The 22,716-nt window shown below is 38.1% G+C and overlaps 1 protein-coding gene across 1 annotated transcript; it reads right to left on the reverse strand.

Annotated features, from left to right (window-relative positions):
- Positions 1-852: 852 nt before the first annotated feature.
- LOC127652902 (gastrula zinc finger protein XlCGF7.1-like) lies at positions 853-21,526 on the reverse strand. Its single transcript, XM_052139347.1, has 4 exons — positions 21,386-21,526; positions 11,003-11,925; positions 6,340-6,387; positions 853-6,217 (listed from the first exon to the last, which is right to left on the reverse strand). Exons 2-3 carry the CDS (start codon positions 11,918-11,920, stop codon positions 6,361-6,363), a joined length of 945 nt encoding a protein of 314 aa, XP_051995307.1. The 5' UTR covers positions 11,921-11,925; positions 21,386-21,526; the 3' UTR covers positions 853-6,217; positions 6,340-6,360.
- Positions 21,527-22,716: the final 1,190 nt, after the last annotated feature.

Raw genomic sequence — 22,716 nt, forward strand, 5'->3', positions numbered from 1 at the left:
TAAGGGGCCTAAAGTGGGCCAAGAAAACATCCCCCACACCATTACACCACCACCACCAGCCTGCACAGTGGTAACAAGGCATGATGGATCCATGTTCTCATTCTGTTTACGCCAAATTCTGTCTCAACAGAAATCGAGACTCATCAGACCAGGCAACATTTTTCCAGTCTTCAACTGTCCAATTTTGGTGAGCTCTTGCAAATTGTAGCCTCTTTTTCCTATTTGTAGTGGAGACGAGTGGTACCCGGTGGGGTCTTCTTCTGTTGTAGCCCATCCGCCTTAAGGTTGTGCGTGTTGTGGCTTCACAAATGCTTTGCTGCATACCTCGGTTGTAACGAGTGGTTATTTCAGGCAAAGTTGCTCTTCTATCAGCTTGAATCAGTCAGCCCATTCTCCTCTGACCTCTAGCATCAACAAGGCATTTTTGCCCACAGGACTGCCGCATACTGGATGTTTTTCCCTTTTCACACCATTCTTTGTAAACCCTAGAAATGGTTGTGCGTGAAAATCCCAGTAACTGAGCAGATTGTGAAATACTCAGACCGGCCCGTCTGGCACCAACAACCATGCCACGCTCAAAATTGCTTAAATCACCTTTCTTTCCCATTCTGACATTCAGTTTGGAGTTCAGGTGTTCTACTTTGTCTTGGATGCTGAAGAATGTTGTTTACTGTAGTTCATAATGCATGCTATAGGTTACATAAATGCATAGCCAACATATACCCCACTTTTTGGCCATTTAAAACAGATGCATTAAAGTTAATAGATAAAGCCACATTTATTGATTTTCATATTTTCTTTTTAGACTTGATGGAAATGAAAAAAGAATATCAAGAACTGATAGAAGAAAAAGAAGAAAGTCAAGAACTGAAAAAAGAAAATCATGAAATGATAGAAGAGAAAGAAGAATGTCAAGAACTGAAAAAAGAAAATCAAGAACTGATAGAAGAGAAAGAAGAAAGTCAAGAACTGAATGAAATTGAGGAACATCAGAATCCTGATCAGAACTGGAGAAGAATCTTTTATTTGCTCACAGACTGGGAAAAATTCTTCAGCAAACAGAACTCTAGCCAAAACTCGTTTCACACAGAAAGTAAATCTTAAGAGACACACAATAATTCACAGTGGAGAAAAACATTACACATGCCCTCAGTGTGGACAGTGTTTTCTGCTCAAAAGAACCCTTGAAGTTCCCACGAGAATTCACACTGGAGTGAAGCCTTAGACATGCAGTCAATGTGGAAAGAGTTTCAGTTTGTCACACAACTTAAAACGACACGAGAGAGTGCATACTGGAGAGAAGCCATACCACTGCACTTCATGTGGGATACGTTTCTGTCAATTAAGGTCTTTAAGGAATCATAGAAATGGGCATTGTCAAGAGTTTTTGTAGTGAGCAAACTGCAGGAAATTGTATGTCATTGGTATGAAATTTAGAGAAATTAAAATAATAGAACTGCTCTTTTGAAAGAAATGTTTACATAAAGGCTCATTTGCTACATTGCATTTACCTGTAGTGAATTAGCTGTCCTTCTATGTAAAAGGGTAGTAGGATGTAGAGCTGGGTTATATAGTGAAAACAAATACAATTGTTCTAAATGTATTCAGAATTAAATCCCATTCAAACTCTTTTTCAAAAGTACTGATGATCCACCTGTCATCATATCAGAAAGCTGAGTTAACCAACTCTGACAAACCCTAAACTTTTAGTTGATTAATCTGAGAATTGATTCCAGAATACCAGATTTTAGTTAGTTTACTCAAACCTGAGTTTGAAATTCTGTGCACATTCACAGTGAACTCAGAAAGGCATTTTCAGCAGAGCGCCCAATCCATGAGTCACAATGGAAACAGACGCTAAGAAGAAATGCGTGCCATATTTCAGTGACATAGATCTTGAAGTTTTAATGACTACGAACAAGCATTATAAAGGTGTCTTTAGTGATAGGGCCAGCATCGCTTTAGGACTGAGAGTTTGCTTGATGGAAGGCATCGATGTGTTTTTACCGAACTTATAAGAGCTTAATGGTGCATTCAGACCAGAGGCGTCAAGAGCGTCAAAATGACCGGAAGTCATTAATTTTCTATGGTAGACAGAGTCTCTTGGCGGCGAGAAGTGGTGGGTCCATGGCCGACGTGTATTGGCCATTGTGGGCGTCAAAGGAAAGTTCAAGTGCGGGCAACATGATGGTAATGAGCTTTGATGCGGTTCGGCGGCAACCTATTGGAATATAGAAGTGCTCCGCTCTAGTGAAGTCTAGAGAACACAACAGCGTAAACTTTGGTTCCCACCAAACGTCTAGGTTACTAGTGTAACCCCCATTCCCTGATGGAGGGAATGAGATGTTGTGTCGATTGTAGTGAAACAAGGGGCTTCTTTCGAGAGCCTTGGATTCCTCTGAATATGGAAAAGGCCAATGCCAAATTGGCTAACAGAATTTGCATGTTCCGCCTCCAGACATATGGATATAACAGGCGGGGATTGTGCATCTGTTCCGTCAGGTTTTGTCTGCGGATGTCGCTGAAACGGGGCGGACGCCTGGCAAACTGAAACGCGTAGCTGTGTCGGATGGTCCTGGCCAGCCAGCGCGACGGGTTGGAAAGCATAAACCATGCGTTTGCACGAGGGGCACTAATGGGACGATCATGTTTGACGTACTTTGTGGGCTTCACAGCAGTGGGGAGCAGGTAGTGTTAGTGGTAGTGAGCCGAACCGGTCAAACTCCCCAAATTGCCTCCATCGTCAGCCAAGTCGGCCTCAATCCCATGGGAAGAAGGCGTGAACCATTCATAAACGCTGCCTCAGTATGATCGCAGCCCATGCACGTGAGGCAGCATATATAACCTTCAGAAGCGGAGAGATATCTACCGCATCCAGGAACTACACAAAGGCGGAAAGGCATCTTGAAAAAGATGCGTCTTTTAAAATCTTTTATACCCGTATGTCCGGGGGCGGGACATGCAAATTCTGTTTGCCAATTTGGCATTGGCCTTTTTCATATTCAGAGGTCGAAAGAAGCCCCTTGTGTCGATTGTAATGACACAACGTCGAGTGAGTGTCAGAAGAAGAAAGGCGAAACTAATTATTGACGTGGAGGGTTTACCCGTAATATACTATATGTCCCTGTTTGTTTACAGGGATCCATATATATTATTTTGTTTATTTTGGTAACAAACAACCATAATTTGAAATACTTTCTGCCATCGATACATTTCTTTCACATTTTAAAGATTTCATGAGTATATAGGCTACTTGTGATAGGTCGGCAAAAAGATACCGGTCGACATGTCTGGATGTTTTGCGGCCCCTTTAAATATAGTTCACAAAACCAAGCATTCCGAACGAACGTTGCTGCCTATTTCAACTACGTTAGAGTGTCCAAGAATCTTCGATAGCATTGTTGGCAGGGCAGCCAAAGTGAATTTTGAAGCTCTCACCTCCTCTGGTCTGCTCTCTCGCACACATTAATGTTTAATATGTGACTGTTGTTATTTGTTTGTAGTGATCTTCAGTATAGGTTATAACATTTATATTATACAGTATTAATGCTATAATAATGGCTTATATGGGTTTACTATATATTTTCTTATTTTAAGGTTAATTTTACTGATATTTTACCATGTACTTATTTTATTTCACTGTATGTCATGTGACCTGTATGTACTTTTATTTTTATTCCATCAGATGTACCCCGTGTAAAATTCAGGTTACTAAAAATGTGCATCATACCATATCATTTTCCACAGTTGTCATAATTTTTCATAGATGTAATGTTTATCACTTGTTAATGAATGAAATGTAGTTTTAAATTGAAAATCATGTGTCTGATTATACATTATAAACCGATGGTCTATGAGATAATCGCATATGAACTACTTAGTGAAGAATGAGTGAAGAATTTCATTGCTTAAGCTTTGAATTGCCTGCATATTGATACTGATATATCATTTTGTAATTAACAATTTATTATAATGACTAGCTGACTGTAGATTAACACAACTACAAATAAATAATTAGAGCCATGCTATCAGAGTAGATAACATGAATTACTCCAGTTGATTCAGAAAAGTGAATGAATCTCTTACATTGACACAAAATAATGAAGCAAACAAAAGTTGAAAATACAATGAAAGTAGGTCCCAACACAACATACTGTAATTGACAGAAAATAAATATTTGTAAAGACACTGGAAGTCGCTCACTGCTGAAGTGTCCCGACGAACACATTATTGGGTTTCCACAAACTCTCACATATCGCCTTCAGCGGCACAAGATTGCAGCTTATTCTATCCAAGAACTGACATGTGAAGTGACCAGACAGTTTATATTGTTATGATATGCCATTTTAAAGATGGTGTTTCTAAGATATATCAGAAAAATAAAAGGTTGATTTTTGATATTGTACATCACAAATAAAGCAATTGTACAAAAAAAAACACATGGAAAAATAGCTGAAAATTCACAGAGACTCCCAGACATATTACGCAGACATAACTTAGAAAAACAGAAAATAGTTTTGCTTGTGTTTTACTAAACCACATCAGAATAATGACAGCATGACAAACATAAATAGAAAGCAATTCCTGCAGTCTCTAAATAGTTAACGGCAGAACAAATTGTGATTCTGTCCTACTAGTGGTGGACCGATATGTGTTTTTTAATGGCTGATGCTGATATCCAATATCAAACAATTTAATATAGTAACTAATAAAAACAGCATGAAAAACCTGCGATGGACTGGCGACCTGTCCAGGGTGTCCCCCGCCTTTCGCCCAATGTTAGCTAAGATAGGCTCCAGCCCCCCGCGACCCTGTACACAGGATAAGCGGTTGACGATGGATGGATGGATGGATGAACTAATAAAAACATAAAATTGCAAAAAAAAAAAAAACTATTATTAAATCTTATTTAGCACTATATTTACTCTTATACTAACTTATAATAATCTAAAATCTAAAATAATATTGTATTTTAAAATGGTAGATAGCAGTTTCTTCTGATTTCTGTTTAGTCATCAAACTTAATTTGTACATGAAGAAATTGTAAATATATTAAGGAAATAACAGTACTCGCAGTAGTCCAGCAACCATGGATGGCATGTCCACGTTAGCTATTGCATTTACTCAAATACCAAATCAAACCAATTGTACACACAGTGCATATTGAATAAGACGTTTACTTATAGCGCACGTGAAGCACTTTTACTTTGAAGATGCTCTCACATGCCCATGCAGATGAGCAGCAATCTCCTGACAGTTTAAATGACCTGGATCACCTGCTTGGATTGTCACAGAGTGACCGTCATGATTTGTGAAGAGGAACTTTTGATGCTGAAGTTTTTATTCTGGCTGATAAAATACATGCTTAATATTAAATGGAAGATATTAAATGAACGCTCAATGGGAAGAAAACACTGGACTTTCGTGACGTCCATGAATTACATCTGTTTAAACGAGATATCTGCATATGGTATATAATACAAGTTTTATTGATATTTGTCTTTTATCATTAGAAAAGTTAAACGTTACAGGGAACTGTTGAGGAAGAAATATGAGCACTCAACAGGATGCTGGATCTGCTGAAGTTGTGTGAGGTTGGTTTATTACATTTGTTTAAACAAGATAATGGCATATTTGCAGACGGTATATGACACTTTTATTGATATTTGCCTTTTTATCATTTAATAAGACAATTAAAAGTTACGTGGAACTGTTGAGGAGAGAGAACTAAACAGGTGAGCACTTTAACATTATGAGTTCAAACGTGTCTGACATGGCTCTGATATGTGGACCATTTAAATGACGCTGTGTTGAACACCGGTCTGTTATTTTAGTAACACGATGCACGTAACAACAAAACTAACTGTGACTGGTCGTTTACATGTCTCAGTCTTCACATGCAAGCAGCCGATTCTCAGCGCCCTCAAGAAATAAATCGGCCAAATGGGAAAATGTATCAGTCGATGCGATAATTAAAAACATCTGAATATCGGCCTCTGCAATATATCAGCTGACCACTAATATAAACATCACGTCAACTGTATTCAATCTCCCAGTTACAGCGTCCAGACAGTCTCTCAACACATAACCTGAGGATACACATCAAATCTCTCTGGATGATCAGGACGCCCTTCAACACGTGTCACCTTTCTGTTCTCCTCAGACAGAACAAGATGAGCGTTTACTGCGTCTGGATCCAGTGTGAGATCACAAGCATCTGAACACATGAAGAAAACATTTACAACAGAACAATCACTGAAGCAGTGTGTGAGTGTGTAAGTGTGAGTGAGTGAGTGAGTGAGTGTGTGTTTGTGTAAGTGTCAGTGTGTGTGGACTTACATAATTGTAGTCATGATGTAATCATGAACTCTTCCCCCATGATTCACACTATAAAAGACAAACACACACAGTTCAATTTCTTTCCCTCATATGCAGTAAAAACTGTCCATCTCTTACACACCTACTTAAACAGGGGAAAAAAATAACGTCAACACAGATTTCTAACTCACACACAATAATGATGAATGTTACCTTTATATATCACTTTTCTGACACTACACTCAAAGCACATTACACAGTGAACAGGGGAGTGTCCTTAACCACCACCAGTGTGCAGCATCCAGTGCGCTCACCACACAGCAGTTATTGGTGGAGAGGAGAGAGTAGAGTTATAGAGCCAATTAATGGATGGGGATTTTTAGGAGGCCATGATTGATAAGGGCCAATATGGGGGATTTAGCCAGGACACCAGGTTTACACCCCTACTCTTTACAAGTGCCCTGGGATTTTAATGACCACAGAGTTAGGGCCTTGGTTTAATCGGAAGGACGTTGCCTTTTATAAGTATAGTGTCCCATCACTGTACTGGGGCATTAGGACCCATTCTGAGCGCAGAGTGAGCACCCCCTGCTGGCCTCCCTAATGCCTCTTCCAGCAGCAACCTTAGTTTTCACCAGGAGGTCTCCCATCCAGGTACTGACCAGGCTCAAACCTGATAAGATTCAGTGGGCAACAAGTCTTGAGCTATAGGGTGATATGGCTGTAGGCTAAAATAGATGTAAGACGGCCTGTTATTGGATGGCATTCAGCACCTTCAAACCCTTCAGAGGTGACATAAACTGAGACAGAAACGTTATTCAAATAATGAAACATTCTTCCTGTTTATTTAACAATGTATGTTCTTTAGACAAATAAATGCATTACAATATTTAAATATACAACTTCAAAAAAACGTACACCATAAATATATTCACATTGTTTAAGCTATCCGCGGCAGCTAATCAAAACGACTTATTGTGCTGTAGCTCTACGTTACTACGTCCCACTTCACAGGAGATTCTGAAGGGTTCTGTAATTTATTTGTATTAGCAGAATGACAGAATATATGACCAATCAAATGTATTATGTTAAGGATTACCTGGTTTATGCACCGCACCCACGCCACTGCTTGACAAGCTTGCAAAAGGTCAGCGATCTTCTAGATAACAACCTCTGTGTTTTCAACACTGGAGAGCATAATGTACAACTAGCATGTTCACTGTTTGCGGATACCATACAAATGAATACGGCTATAATATGTGCAGGTAATGCCGAGTTTACATTACATGATTTTAAGCCTGATTTTCGCTCGCCAACAGTTTTGTGGAGATCGCTGACAAAAGCCTGAAATCATGGGCAAATCGTATCACTTCTCATGTGTACTCTGTTGTGAAACTTAATTTGGAGTCCTGTCAGAGTCGTTGGGGATTCATCAATAGTGAAATGTTTTGTAATGTGTTCACCCCGTCACAGATTCATTGTGTAATTTGAAAACCCTACGTGGCAAGGTATGTCCTTTTTGTAGTGTTGTTTGTACAACTGGTAATGCTACTCCTTCTGTTGCAGTAATGTTAGAATGTTAAAGTTATATGTCTTAAGGCAGGGGTCACAAACCACCAGCTCGCAGGCTGAACTTCATACAGCTGCATGAGTGTTAATAGTTTATCCTCAAACCTGACCCGCAAATACATTTTCACTTTCTACAATTTGTTTTGGTCTTTAATGTTTCCCGTAGTTCTCTTAAAGGTTTATTAAACAAAATGCCTAATATATTTCACATGGCTTATACACACTTAACAAAAGCGGATCGCTTCCATCATGATCTACGGAGCTGTTTGTACTGGAAACATCCATTGATGATTAAAAAAAAAAAAGAGAAGTTGGGTTTGGGAGTCAGTTTGGAATAGACGTGTAGCAAAATACATGAGCAAATATTAAAAAGCGCTCTTTACTCATCTCACTCGCATAAAAAACAGATTATCTACTCCTCAAAAGGCATCCACGCCATGGAAAGAACATATTGAAACAGTTCTTGTCCAGTTACATCAAAGCAGCTTTTGATGTTTCTTGTCTCTAAACGGGAATGCTACTTCCAATGGAAAAAACTTTTAAAACCTTGTGTGCCCTCTCTCGCGGACTCGAGTACAGCCAACTGTTCAAGTATATGAATTTATACATCAATAATGATTATTTTAATTACTCCGTGTTAAGGCCTGTTCACACCAAGTCCATATTTCCATGTGATTGATCATTCTAACGCGGTTTTTAATGGGAAAAATGGATTCCCATGGCGCTATTCACATTGGGTCTGACAAATCGGCCACAGACAAATCAAAGGTTGTTTTTATTTATGAAGAGTGTCTGATTGTTTTTTTCTTCAGACTGTGATGAACACTTACTAACCAATGAGATAAGAGCTTTTTGTCATTTTTCCAGAGTCGCTACAGCTGCTCAATCCAGTGTGTTGGTGGCGCTAATCAACTGGAAAACACCAGCACTGGACGTACAGCTGATGCCCACCTCGAAAATTATACATTTAAAAATAAATAGTTGCAGTTCTTTGTACTGCAAACAAAAACCGGTCTGTTTTTGAAAGTCTGCTTATGTTTTTTTGTTGTAATGTTTTACTAGACAAACGAATTATAGAGCCATGCAGTATAAAGAAGAGACAATTAGCCAGTGTTTTCTTTTAGATTCTTTTTTAATAGTATTCATTTTTAAAACTACATAACTATATCATTCCATCACTGTACCTTGTAATTCAGGCATTCAAAAAGAGAAGTTGGGTTTGGAAGTCAGTTTGGAATATACGTGTAGCAAAATACATGAGCAAACATTCAACAGCGCTCTTTACACATCTCACTTCGCATAAAAACACAGATTATATACTCCTCAGAACGCATCCACGCCATGGAAAGAACATAATGAAACAGTTTTGCAAAATTAGGTAAGTAAATGCTTTAACAGCGTTCAATATATTAATCTCTAACAGCTGACGGTGCGGGCAGGAGACTGATATTAATGTTTGTAGAACTGCATCAGCATGCGTTTTTTGTTTATAATTGTTTTTCTTTTTGTCTCTGTGTGAAAAGACCATCTGTCAGAGGTTCATCTCACACGTGATCAGGCCTTTGGTGTCATAAAATGTGTAAATACATTATTATGGTACTTAGTGTTGTCATGGTACCAAAATTTCAGTAGTCAGTACCGATACCAGTGAAATTTCACGGTTCTCGATACCAATTTCGATATCACAGCAAAAATATGCTAATATGATAATGTTTAGTTATTTTTAATTATTTAATAATTATACTTTAATAATTATTAGGGCTGTCGATTTAACACGTTAATTCAGTTAAAATAATTTAAGCAATTAATCGACAATAATAAGGAAGATTCCTGAGAAATGCAAGCTTGTAGTACCACCTGTTTACTCCAGAGGGCAGTAAGTGAAATTTCAGCTGTGTGAGCAACGCACAGTTTATACAGTGAAGAAACACTTCAGTAGGCAGAACAACAAAAAAATGCGTTACGTTCTTGCTTTCAAAACACTCAAGGAGCGCAAATGCGATCTAAGGGATCTCAAGATGTGTTTAAAGATTGAGTATTAAACTATATTTAACACAGTGACCTAAACATTTTATGTTTATGACGCAACACACCCGAGACGTCTGAAGCAGGTGTAAATTGACGGGCCCTTAAACAAGTCCTCATAATAAATCTCCAACTGACTGACAAATTCACTTGTGTAACGGATAATGACTTATGATCAATAATATGGTAGTAAACAATACATTGTATTCTAAAGCCGCTTTTTGTATTGTCTTATCAATGATTTACTCTTCTGCCACAAGAATGTAATGCATTTTAATTATCTGAATATTATATATATAATCTTTTTATATTTAATGATAACAATGTATAATTATATATTGATATAAATATGTATAATCATTACATATTGAGTTATTGTTATATGAGGGGCTTTCTCAGCAAATATTTGTATATGCGATTAAATCGCGATAAATTAATCGGGACAACATGTATTTAATTTGATTAAAAATTTTAATCGATTGACAGGCCTGATAATTATTTTCCAGAAGTTTCCAGAATTTTATTTTTAAGTTTATTTTAGTTTCATCATCAAAATGGTGTCTAATCAATAAATACTTAAAAATGTTAGCAAGTGAAAATAAAACTTTTAAACATCTCAGTGGTCAGATGAGTGGTCAGATTTAAAGTACTTAGCTCTTCCACAATAAGATTGCTGCCTTATGCGGTTTAATAAATCGCACTTTGACATGTCACGATTCTAATATGATTAATTGTCCATTTCAGTGTACAAGAAGAGCACACTTTCAAAATACGCCTGTGCGCATTTTAAAGCTGTCGTCTGTCAGTCATACTGATAGAGTCGGTGTTTGGTACTACCGGTACTGCAGAAACACGGATATCTTTTATTTTAGTGTCGTCTTAGTACCGAAGTACTGGTAATTTTGACAACAATAATGGTACTATATGCATGATATATATTATAGTCCAGGCTTTAAATGCAACACTAAAGTTACGCAAAATGTAACAAAGGGTCCCTGCTCCGTTTCTGCATTTACAAAGGGGTCCTTAGCTTGAAACAGGTTGTTCTGCTATTACAGTGACAAGTTTACTTCAATCTCATATTACTTACACAAAGGCTTGGATGACACCTTTTCATATGACCCATTAGATGACTAATTTGGATGAAACTCCTCCCACATGAAGCGCAGTGGTGTGGCTTCTCTCCAGTGTGGATCCTCTCATGTGTTTTCAGACTTGATGACTGAGTAAATCTCTTGTCACAGTGTGAACACTTGAAAGGTTTCTCTCCAGTGTGAATTCTCTCATGTAATTTCAGGGACCTTCTCTGAGTGAATCTTTTGTCACAGTGTGAACACTTGTATGGTTTTTCTCCAGTGTAGATTCTCTTATGTGCTTTAAGGGATTCTAACCGAGTGAATCTCTTGTCACAGTTTGAACACTTGTAAGGTTTTTCTCCTGTGTGACTTTTTTGGTGCTGTTTCAATTCGCCGACTGTAGTAAAAGTCTTCACACACTCAAAGCACACATAATTTTTCACACCGCTGTGTATATTCTGGTGCTTTTTTAAATCGTTCAGATGTGCAAAACTCTTTCCGCACTGATGGCAAGTGTGTGGCTTCTCTCCAGTGTGAACCTTCATGTGACTCTTTAAGTTTGCTTTATCATTGAAACTCTTTCCACACTGATCACATGTGTACGGCTTCTCTCCAGTGTGAATTCTCATGTGCCTCATAAGATGTTCTTTTCGTATGAAACTCTTTCCACACTGATTACATGTGTACGGTTTCTCTCCTGTGTGGATTCTCATGTGATTCCGAAGTTTTGCTTTAATTGTAAAACTCTTTCCACACTGATGACATGTGTGCAGTTTCTCTCCAGTGTGAACTCTTTTGTGTCTCGAAAAGGATTCTTTACATGTGGAACTCTTTGCATATACAGGGCAGGTTGCAGATTTTTCATCTCCTCTTCTCTTCTCTTCAGTGTGTGAGTGATGATAATGTTTCTCCTTCACTTTATTGACTTCCATCAGGGCTAAAATGAACGTAAAAAAAAGTGCAGTTTAATAAGCAAGTGCAAAATAGCTACACAGCTTTCCAGAAACCAGATCTCAAGAACTCACCAAAACATGATTTGACTAGTGATGCGTCACTTTATATTAATAATTATTTAGGGAATACTGAAAGAATTTTAATGTTTATGTCTGATCAATCTTTTCGAACAGCGATAAAATGAAGTGCACGTAATTCTAGAGATTCTAGTCGTGGCCACCAACAAAATCTCAAATATAGTGAAAACACGATTTATGAGCATGTAGCTGGTAGGAGAGTGTGGGTAGGACAAACAGAATATCCGTACGGATGCACGATATATTGGCTGCAGAATCCAATATATTATAGGCCGATAACCGGGAAAATCTAAATATTATTAAAAATCGCACCGATAATGGAATTACCGGCAATATTTACACCGTTAATTTATGGTTCATTTGCTTGCGGCTGAGAATCTCTGACTGCCAGCAAGCGCCTTTCATTCAGGCAGAGACCAAAAAAAACTATTTTTAGATATTTTAAAATATTAGCATTTTTAACATTATATTCAACATTCTAAGAAAATGTATTTCTTTCTGCAGTATAGCTGCTAAAGAAATGTACATTGTTTTATATGAGTTTTAGATTTTGGAAAACAAGCCAAAAGAAATCAAAAACATATTTAGTTGCAGTGTATAAAGGGGCGAAGACTTCCTCTCTCATCTTTCTGTTCACTTCAATCCATCTTAAACTCACAAACAACACACTCTCTTATCAATAAAGCTGCGTATTGCCAATTTGTCTTCACGATAAGAAATGCACAGTGACATATATTATGATTCAGTAAGTCGCGAGCCATCATGTTATAATCTGGCTGTATTAAGTGTGTGCGCTCGAGGGATGAGTGTCCCCATGAAAGTGTTCATCAGCCGGGTGCAGTTTCAATCTCTCCCCTTAGATCGGGACATTTGTGCAACTCATAGAAGAGGTGCCTGACCACACAGAGAAATGCCAGTTTCAGAGTTTGTAGTTATTTACATGATCTGCTTCTGAATTATTTGAACTTTAATAAAGCTATAATGTATTAAAACTGCATTAGAGATGTAACACCAGGGTGTTTCCTTTAAAGAGATCCAACTCCACTATTCCACAATTCCTTCTGAATTGACTTGACTTTTTTTTTTATAATTCCACTTAGCAATCTACATCATCTGAAAGTTTAAAGTCTGTTTAGAGTCTGATCTGTGTAATTCTTCCTCTCGTCAGACTGCTCTCACACGTCATCATTACAGTTTAATGTAATCTCATGTTACGTTAAATGAGATCAAACGACTATTCAACAACAACATTTTTTTTATTGTCGATAATGTCAACTAATCATTTCAGACCTAATGCAGGGTTTTTCCTGCATAGAGACGTACTAGGTGGCCACCTCCATCAAATTTCATGCCACCTCAGGCTGTCTACAAAACTGGGTGTCTTCATGGAAAACACTAACAAGCGTTGCACTCGGTGGATTGTTATTTGTAACAGCAATAATAATAAAAAAATAGTCGCTTGATGTCATTTAACGTAACTTGAGATCATATAATACTATAATATTGACACACGAGACGAAAGGAGCGCTGCAGCTCGAGTTTCTGATAGAAACACAGATCTCAGCTTGGTGATATATCTTTATTTCATCCTTAATTAAAGTTCATATAATATGGGAGCATGCCATGTAAATGAACACAAACTTCAAAACTGTCATTCTCTATGTGGTCAGAGCTGCTTCAACCAGGAAGAGACCTAATCTGAGCGGGAGTCGAGACCGGGAGAGATATAAAGTTCTGCCGGCTGATACGCACACTAACACAGAGATGCTCGTCTCTCACCCCCGCTGTCTGCAGCTCGCAATGTCATGATCACGAGATCATCATGATAATATCAATATTATGTGAAAAATAACACAAAAATGACAAAAAAATAAATAAAATGTGTGTGTGTGTGTGTGTGTATATATATATATATATATATATATATATATATAGGTTTTGGATAGACTACATTGCCAAATGCTTATCAATAATACTCTTATGGCTAAAAATGTTTACAGTTTTCATTGACTAAAACTACATTAAAATGCCCAGATTTGTCAACTAAAACTTTAAAAAAACAAATAGGATAAGGTTGACCAAATATGATAAAAATAAAAAAGGACATTTGACACAGGACTAAGACTAAATAAAAAAACAGATGACAAAATTAACACTATTATTCTGTTGCCAGGTCATTAGGAGTGTATTAATGCAAAGCCAATGTTTACGTGTTCTTAACGTCACTTTTTTGATCAGTATGGTACCACCGCCGCCTAATTTTGAGCCAAGAAAAACCCTGTAATTATATATATATATATATATATATATATAAAACATACACACACCCACCCACCCCCCTGGGCTGAGGGATCGGAGAATATTCTTGCGTTAGTGATTTTTCATTGAAAATTAAATTCATTCATTTAAAAAACAAAAAACTTAAACCATAGACATTTCTACATTCAAACTGCACTTCAAACTAAACAAATAAGCAATTAAAATAACGAAGAAAACATTTTTTTAAAAACAACCACCATTTACCGTCACGCAAGTATCAGTCTGACAACAGGTGGAAAATTACCAATACAAATTAAGATCTAAAAACAATTATAAATTTAAACATTATAATTACAATGATGAAAATAATCACTGAAATATAAATCAAGGTTCGAGCAGAATGTGTTTTTGTATTATTTTATGTTTTAATCATAGATGTATAGGCTGCAGAGTTGCGCTCACAAACTGTTCTGTGGAAATAAAGTAAACTAAACTCAAAGCACCTCCTGAGCTGAGATGTCTGAGGTAAATTACAGCATTCTCATAGACGATATATAGATAGCTTTTCTGTCATCTGTTCTTAAAAATAGTGTTTCTTCAAGCACGTGTCTGTGTGTCTAACAGCATTTCTTGTGTCATTCTGAATCGGAGATGTTTTACAGTTACCCACCCTGCACATTATATTTGCTACCTGCAATCAAACGTCTTCTGTCAGTGCAAGTACTTTGCTGCTTTTGTCATTTGATATGTTGGTAAAGAACATCTGGCTTTCAATGCGTTATTTAGGTTCATTTATAATGGGTTGCAAACTCTTCATTAGGCAACTATTCTTTATTTAAAGCTATTCGTTAGGCTATTCTATTGATATTGGACGTTCCATTCATAAAGTTTCCACCTTTTACCAAGAACAAATTTCACACCAGTGTTGTCCCTTTTTCAAAACCTCTATAATGTTACCTATTCCCAATATGATTTTTGTGTTCACATTTCATAAATTATACAGAGAAATTATCAAGGATGAGTGCCGTAATAAGCATCTGAATGAGACGCGCAAAAGCACACATATAGGGCCAGAGCGTGGCATAGGTAGAATAGGCAAATGCTAGGGGCGCTGTCCATCCATAGGATCATAGTGATATTGTTTTTTTGCTAATACTATTAATGCAAAATATTACAAAAACATAACTACATAGCTTATATTTTCTGTTGCCCTGAGCATCACCCTGGCCCAGTGCATCGATCAGAAGTGCTCATTGAATACATGTTGTGTGCATATTTTATATACATATTTTAGATTGCACCCCTGGTCTGAGTCACAAGGAACAGCTCTCTGTCATTGTCAGGATTGTGTCACAGGAAGACCTACCACAAATTAAAGAACATTTCATGGGCTTTCTTGTGGCAGAGGAGTCAACAGGGGAAAGTTTGTCATCCCTCATCCTCAAAAGGCTGGAACAGCTGAACATCCCCTTTGAGGACAGTCCTATGACCATGGCACCAACATGAAGGGAAAGAATAAAAGGTGTTCAGGCAAGACTGCTTCAACTGAATTCAAGAGCATTTTTTGTCCCATGTGGTGTCCAGACATTACATCAGGTGGTAGCTGATGCCATTGGCTACTTTGAATATTTAGCTAAATTATTTAAACTCTTCTCAGTCTCCATCCATAGATGGGATGTCCTCCTGAAACATGTCAAAACCACCCTGAAATCTTGGTCAGAGACCAGGTGTGAAAGCAGGCTAAACAGCATTAAGGCAGTAAGGTACCAGGCTGGGCAAGTCAGAGAGGCTCTTTTGGAGGTGAGGGAAACTATTGCAGACCCTGTGGTGAAAGTTGAAGCCCAGTCTGTGGCTGAGGAGATTTTCTGTTTGCACAGTAATATGGTATGACATCCTCAACATGATCCAGCATGTGAGTAAACTGATGCAGTCACCCTCCATGCAGCTAGATGTGGCTGTCAACTTGCTGAAGAAAACCAGAGATTCCCTCACCTGCAACTGATGCACAGAAAACTGCAAAGGAAATGTGCAAGGAGATGACCGTGGAGACTGTACTCATACAAAAGCAGTTGAGAACCACAAAAAGGCACTTTGGTTATGAGGCACCACATCAGCCTATTGGTGATGCACTTCAAAAAATGGAAACCAAATTTTTTATGTGGTAGTGGATACAGCCCTCTCTTCACTTGATGAGAGATTTCAGAGCTTGGGAGAGGTGAATGACAAAGCTGGAGTGCTCCTCAACTTCCCCAACATGTCAAAAGAAGAGTTGCTAGAGCACTGTCAAACCCTGAGCACTGCTCTAAGCCAAGAACTAAGAACTTGCTGTGGAAATGCAAAACTGAATGACCAAATTTGAAAGTTGAGACTTTATTAAATGTTACCTGCTTGGTCCTGTCTGTCAGCGCGTTGTCAGTGTCCTCTATGTATTTTTCACGACATTCATAGCTACAAGCGCATTATTAATAGCTATAAGCGAAAACTTTAGGTGTCGACAACGTATTATAGCCTACTCCAACATCGAGTGCAAAGTGGGGAGTTGAAAAAAAACTTACGGTGCTGTCATCTGCAGCTGCTCCCGGGTGCTGGTGCATTGCCGTGGTGCTAGAATGGAAGGCCATCTCCATTTTGCAAAGACGACATATCACGGAATTGTTTCCTTTTAAATTGAAGAATTCCCATACTTTAGAGGAACGAGTGCATGCCGCCTTGCACTTCTGATAGTCTGAGGAGCCACTCGTGTTGCTACTATTCGCCAGTGCCACCATCTTTGTTTTGGGTCCGACGAATCGACGCGCATATTTTGCGTCGACATATTTTTTGCGTCGACGTCCGTTGTCCCAGCCCTATTTCCATCATAAGCATAAATCATGTGGTCTCACAACAGCTGTCTTATGATGATGTCATAGATGACTTTGCTGCAAGAAAGGCAAGGCGAGAAAGGCTGTAATGCTACATTACGTATATTTTGCACTGAGGTTTCTGTACTATGCTTTTCGTGTACTCTTATTTATATTGTATTAATAATTTGTTTTATGTCACTCGTTTCTTTAATACTGTTTTTATTTTGTAGGGGTTTTGTTTCTATACTAAAGAAAATCTCTAAGACATAAAAAAAAAATGCAGTTTCTGTTGCGATGCAAGGGGCACCAAACTGGTTAGGGCCATAGGATCATAAATATTACATGATGTATACAGAGTTTAGGGTTTTGTTGTTTTAATGTTCGTTACATGCCGTTTATTGCCTTATTTTGGTTTAATGCATTATTACAGCTGTTTGAAGTTCATTATTCTCTCTCTGTTGGTGAGTCATCAGGATTACCATAAACACTCATATAAATGGGCACCATACAATTTATGCAAGTGTATTTTCATTAATTTTTCATTCAAATAAGTTGTGGTTCATGTGGTTCATCTACCAACCTTAAATAGTAGCAAGTCCAAATTACAAGCTTTTAAATTACACATATTTCTCAAATGAGAAGCTTTTACTGAATTAGCTTCCAGTTCCAGGTTAAAGCATTACAATTTGTAACTTTTTTGCAAATAACTGTATCGGCAACAATGAGCTGTGAATTATCAGTTATCGGCCCAGAAATTCCATCTCTGTGCATCCCTACAATGTCCAATGAATATTGAACCAACTATACTGTATTTTAGAAGCATTGGTGGCAGTTTCAATATACAGTTGAAGTCATTAAAATAAATTTTTTAACAACTCCAAAGATTTCATATTAGCAAACTATAGTTTTGGCAAGTTTTTAGTACATCTACTTTGTGCGTGACACAAGTCATTTTTACAACAATTGTTTACAGACGGATCGTTTCATTTTTAATTGACTATATCACAATTCCAGTGGGTCAGAAGTCTTTAAGCAGCTTTTCCTGAATTCCAGAAAATGATAGACCCTATAGGCAATTAGCTTCTGGTAGGCTAATCGGTTAATTGGAGGTGTACCTGTGGATGTATTTTAAGGCCTACCTCTTTTCTTTAGATTTTCTCATGATGTCAAGCAATCAGCCAAAAACTCATGGACCTCCACAAGTCTGGTTCATACTTGGGAGCAATTTCCAAATGCCTAAAGGGACCATGCTCATATGTAGAATACAACAGTACGCAGCCATCATTCCACTCTGTAAGGAGACACATTCTGTCACCTAGAGATGAACGTTGTTTGGTGCAAAAAGTGTAAATCAAACCCAGAACAACAGAAAAGTACCTTGTGAAGATGCTGGAAGAAACAGGTAGACAAGTATCTATATGCACTGTAAAACTAGTCCTATATCAACATAACCTTAAAGGCTGCACAGCAAGGAAGAAGCCAATGCTCCAAAATATCTAGACTACAGTTTTCAAGTGCACATGGGGACAAAGATCTTTTTGGAGAAATGTCCTTTGGACTGAGAAAACAAAAATGTAACTGTTTGGCCACAATGACCATCGTTATGTTTGGAGGAAAAAGGGTGAGGCTTGCAAGCCGAAAAATCCAACCCCAACCGTGAAGCATGCGGGTGGGAGCATCATGTTGTGGGGTGCTTTGCTGCAGGAAGGACTGGTGCACTTCACAAAATGGATGACATCATGAGGAAGGAAAATTATGTGGATATATTGAAGCAATATCAAGACATCAGCAAATGGATCTTAGCATACCACCAAAATTGTGGCAAAATGGCTTAAGGACAACAAAGTCAAGGTATTGGAGTGGCCATTGCAAAGCCCTGACCTCAATCCAATAGAAAATCTGTGGGCAGAACTGAAAAAGCGTGTGCGAGCAAGGAGGCCTACAAACCTGACTCAGTTACATCAGTTCTGTCTGGAGAAATGGGCCAAAATTCCAGCAACTTATTGTGAGAATCTTGCTGAAGGACACCCAAAATATTTGACCCAAGTTAAACAATGTAAAGGCAATGCTACCAAATACTAACAAAGTGTATGTAAACTTCTGACCCACTGGGAATGTGATGAAATAAATAATTGTCTCTACTATTATTTAGAGATGCACCGATCGAAAGCCTCATGTCTTTCCGATTCCAAGCCGGTCCGTTTTGTTGCCAGCGGCGCAGGCAATAACGTCACAGCTGCACGTAAACATGTCATTGGGGTGGATGATCTTCACTGTGAGTGAAGTATATATAAAGTTTGAAATGTGTAATAATTGTAAGGCCAAAGTAAACTGTGGGGGAACCAGCACAATAACTTTCGGAACAACAAACCTAATTAGACATTTAAAACACCATCACCCAGCTGAAAATGCCCATTTTAAAAAAGAAGCTAAAAAGGGAATGCGGCTAAAGCTAGCCAGAGCTCTGAGCCAGTCACAAGTCAGCAGCGTCTCCTATCATCCCTTGGAATGAGCAGCGAAAAGACCAAAGCAATTACGAGGAAAATGATGGAATTCATGGCCCTGGATGACCAGCCGTTCTCCATAGTTGAGGACAGAGGGTTCAGAAATCTGATACATTTCCTCGATACAGAGTAGGTGGTAATTTTCCGACGTCGCGTAGCCCGAGTTGTTTAATCTTGTGTCATGTCACACACGCAGCCTGTTATCTGTCAACATTTGGGTACACAAATCCGGGAGAGGGGAAGTGGGGTGCTGGATGGCAGAGGCAGGCTAAATACTATAGAAATTGTGCCGTTGTGATTTAATGTGCTGAGTAACGTAATTTTTCCCACCGTGTCCGATATTAAAATCAGTGCGACACACATTGCAAAAGGCGTGGGCATTGTCGATATGGCTTCGGGATATGAAATTTAATTCTTCCATCCAGCTGTTGTTAAATGTACATGTATTTTGTGTTTTTAACCGGAGCACCAGCTGATTCTTCTCCTCCCATCTACCAGTGATGCTTGATTTAACATCCCGCATCTACTACCTTTGCAAATATCAACAGCGCAAATGGGTTGTAGGTTGCCAGGTTGAGGTCATAAACCTAAATAATTGTTTTGTTAGACGAGTAATAAAGAGAAAAAGGTCCATTTATAAAAATAGTGGAAAATGACATTTGTTATATAAAGCAACTCATTTGCAGTTAACTGTTATTTCTGCCTCTTTCCAGTCACAGAGCACTTTATTTTGAAAGTTGTTGTGAAGTGAGAGAAGATCCTGTAACTTAGTAGGTCCTCATGGTGGCGCGGTTACTCACCTCAGTCCGCTTGGTGGAGGACAAGTCTCAGTTGCCTCCGCTTCTGAGACAATCAATCCGCACATCTTATCCCGTGGCTCATTGTTCATGACATCGCAGAGACTCCCAGAATGTGGAGGCTCATGCTATTCTCTGCGATCCAGGCACAACTTACCACATGCTCCACTGAGAGTGAGAACCCCTAATCGCAACAACAAGGAGGTTAACCAATGCGACTCTACCCTCCCTAGCAACCGGCCAATTTAGTTGCTTAGAAGATCTGGCTGGAATCACACAGCACGCCCTGGATTTGAATGTGTCAATGCAATCAGGAATTGTGAAAAACTGAGTTTAAATGTATTTGGCTAAGGTGTAGGTAAACTTCTGACTTCAACAGTAGCTCCTGCTTCAGTGTTACTGGGGGAAAAGTATGTTAAGATTACTTTAACAGCGGGACTTTCCACATTATTATCACCAAATCATCTCTGTATCACAAAGATTTTCTGTCGGACTGAATACTTCTGAGCCCAACTTGTTTATGATCGATCTTATATTGGTATTGGCATGCGTTTATTGTTTTAAACAATAATAAAGTGGAAATATTTTTGTGTATTTTGCCAGGTTTTCATAGTAATTAAAATACTACATGGAATACTAAAATTGATTTGTTAAACTGCAGGACCGTTTAAAATTATTAAGAGTGTTTTTTTGTTGTTGTTGTGGTTCTTTTTAATGGTCTTACAAATTGTGCAAATTTTAAAATAAATGGTGAGCATTTACAAGACCTGTACATGTCCTTATACTGTATAAATTCTAACTTTAAACGTTGATCCGTCATTCATTTTGTTTAATAATTTTACCTCATTTGACATTCTAAAGAACTAAGCAAGTTTTCACCATAATTTTTACTCAATTTTGGTTGGTATATTTGGCTGTCAGATAAAAGCATTATGTTAGAAATTATTAGGAGAGAGAGATTACCTGCAGCTGTGATCTTATTGGCCTCTAATATTGATCTACAGTAATTCTGAAACAGACCCTGCGTCAGAAATCGCGTACTGTCAGAGTTCGTGTTGTATTTGATACAACGGCTGGAAAAACAGGACGTTCTGCAGTGTGAAGAGATTCCGGACAGACGTGTTTCTTCTTCTTCTATTCAATGGCGGATCAATGGCGCATTACCGCCACCTACTGTTAGTATGGACCAGAGACGATAAACTGGAATAGTTTCTCTACAGTATAAAACTTCAAAACTCCGATTATCTAAAGAAATTTTAAGAATTTTTTTTGATAAAGCTTGCACTCATGAAGACTTTTAAGAGATTAGTGACACATTTGTGTTTTAAATCATCTTTTTTTTGGTCTCCAGATTCAACTGTTTAATAAAATGGACAACACGTTTATTTTGTTATGTTGTGTGGTCTGGTTGGAGTTACAAATACGTTTCTTCCGTTTTAGTACAGAATAATAACCCCCTGTTTAAATCTGATTATTGTTATTTGATCTTGTCCTGCGGGTGTGTTTGGTGTTGAGTGTCTGTGATGGAGAGAGATTTAGTCACTCTACACAATGATATCACTGACATACTGAGAGATGATGAGATTGAATTGAGGTTTTGAGCTGGAAACATTTACATCTCTAGTGTGACTGTGAATATTATTGCAGTGCAAATGACAATGAGAGATTAAATGTCAGACTGCAAGTGGAACAGAGTGGATCTCTCACCATCACAAGAACAGTGGCTCTCAGCCTTTTTTGGATGAACGCCCCCCTACTTCACTACCTGACCTCATGCCGCCCCCTTCCACCCCATACCAAATTATGTGAAATCTGAAAGCTGAGATATTGTATAAGAAGAAAATGTAAAACATAAAACTCAATATTTTTGTTATTTGCCTAATTTGCAACTTAGTTTAATATTTGTACAGTTTTGTGCATGGGCATGGCGGAATTATAAAGTGTATTTGATCATTAGGCGCGAACACACGCGCAAGTAAAGCACTCAAACATTAGCCGCCTGTCAATTAAACAGTGCACAGCGACAGACGCAGGAAATAAAAAGTCAATCTTTTATATTTCATCTAGATCAACAAAACAGTGGTGCTCTTGCTATCGCGATTGATGTAATGAACACCCCTGTTCTAGATGTAGAATATAGGCTAAATATAGAAAACTACTCAAAAGTTTGATCGAGGACATCTCACTTTTTTCCAATAAACATCAAGATCATTTTATTGCCCAGCCCTATTGATAACATTGTATTAATCTCTCTCAGCAGCCCAATAATCTCAGTGATAGATAGTTAAATTACA

The sequence above is a fragment of the Xyrauchen texanus genome, chromosome 12 (genome assembly GCF_025860055.1).
Source record: "Xyrauchen texanus isolate HMW12.3.18 chromosome 12, RBS_HiC_50CHRs, whole genome shotgun sequence".
In the NCBI taxonomy this organism is placed as follows: domain Eukaryota; kingdom Metazoa; phylum Chordata; class Actinopteri; order Cypriniformes; family Catostomidae; genus Xyrauchen; species Xyrauchen texanus.

Coding starts and splice junctions, on each gene's coding strand:
- LOC127652902 (XM_052139347.1), bottom strand. CDS start 11,920: ATGGAAGTCAATAAAGTGAAGGAGAAACATTATCATCACTCACACACT. Junction 6,388..11,002: donor GGTGTCATCCAAGCCTTTGT/GTAAGTAATATG, acceptor TGTCTTTTATAG/TGTGAATCATGGGGGAAGAG.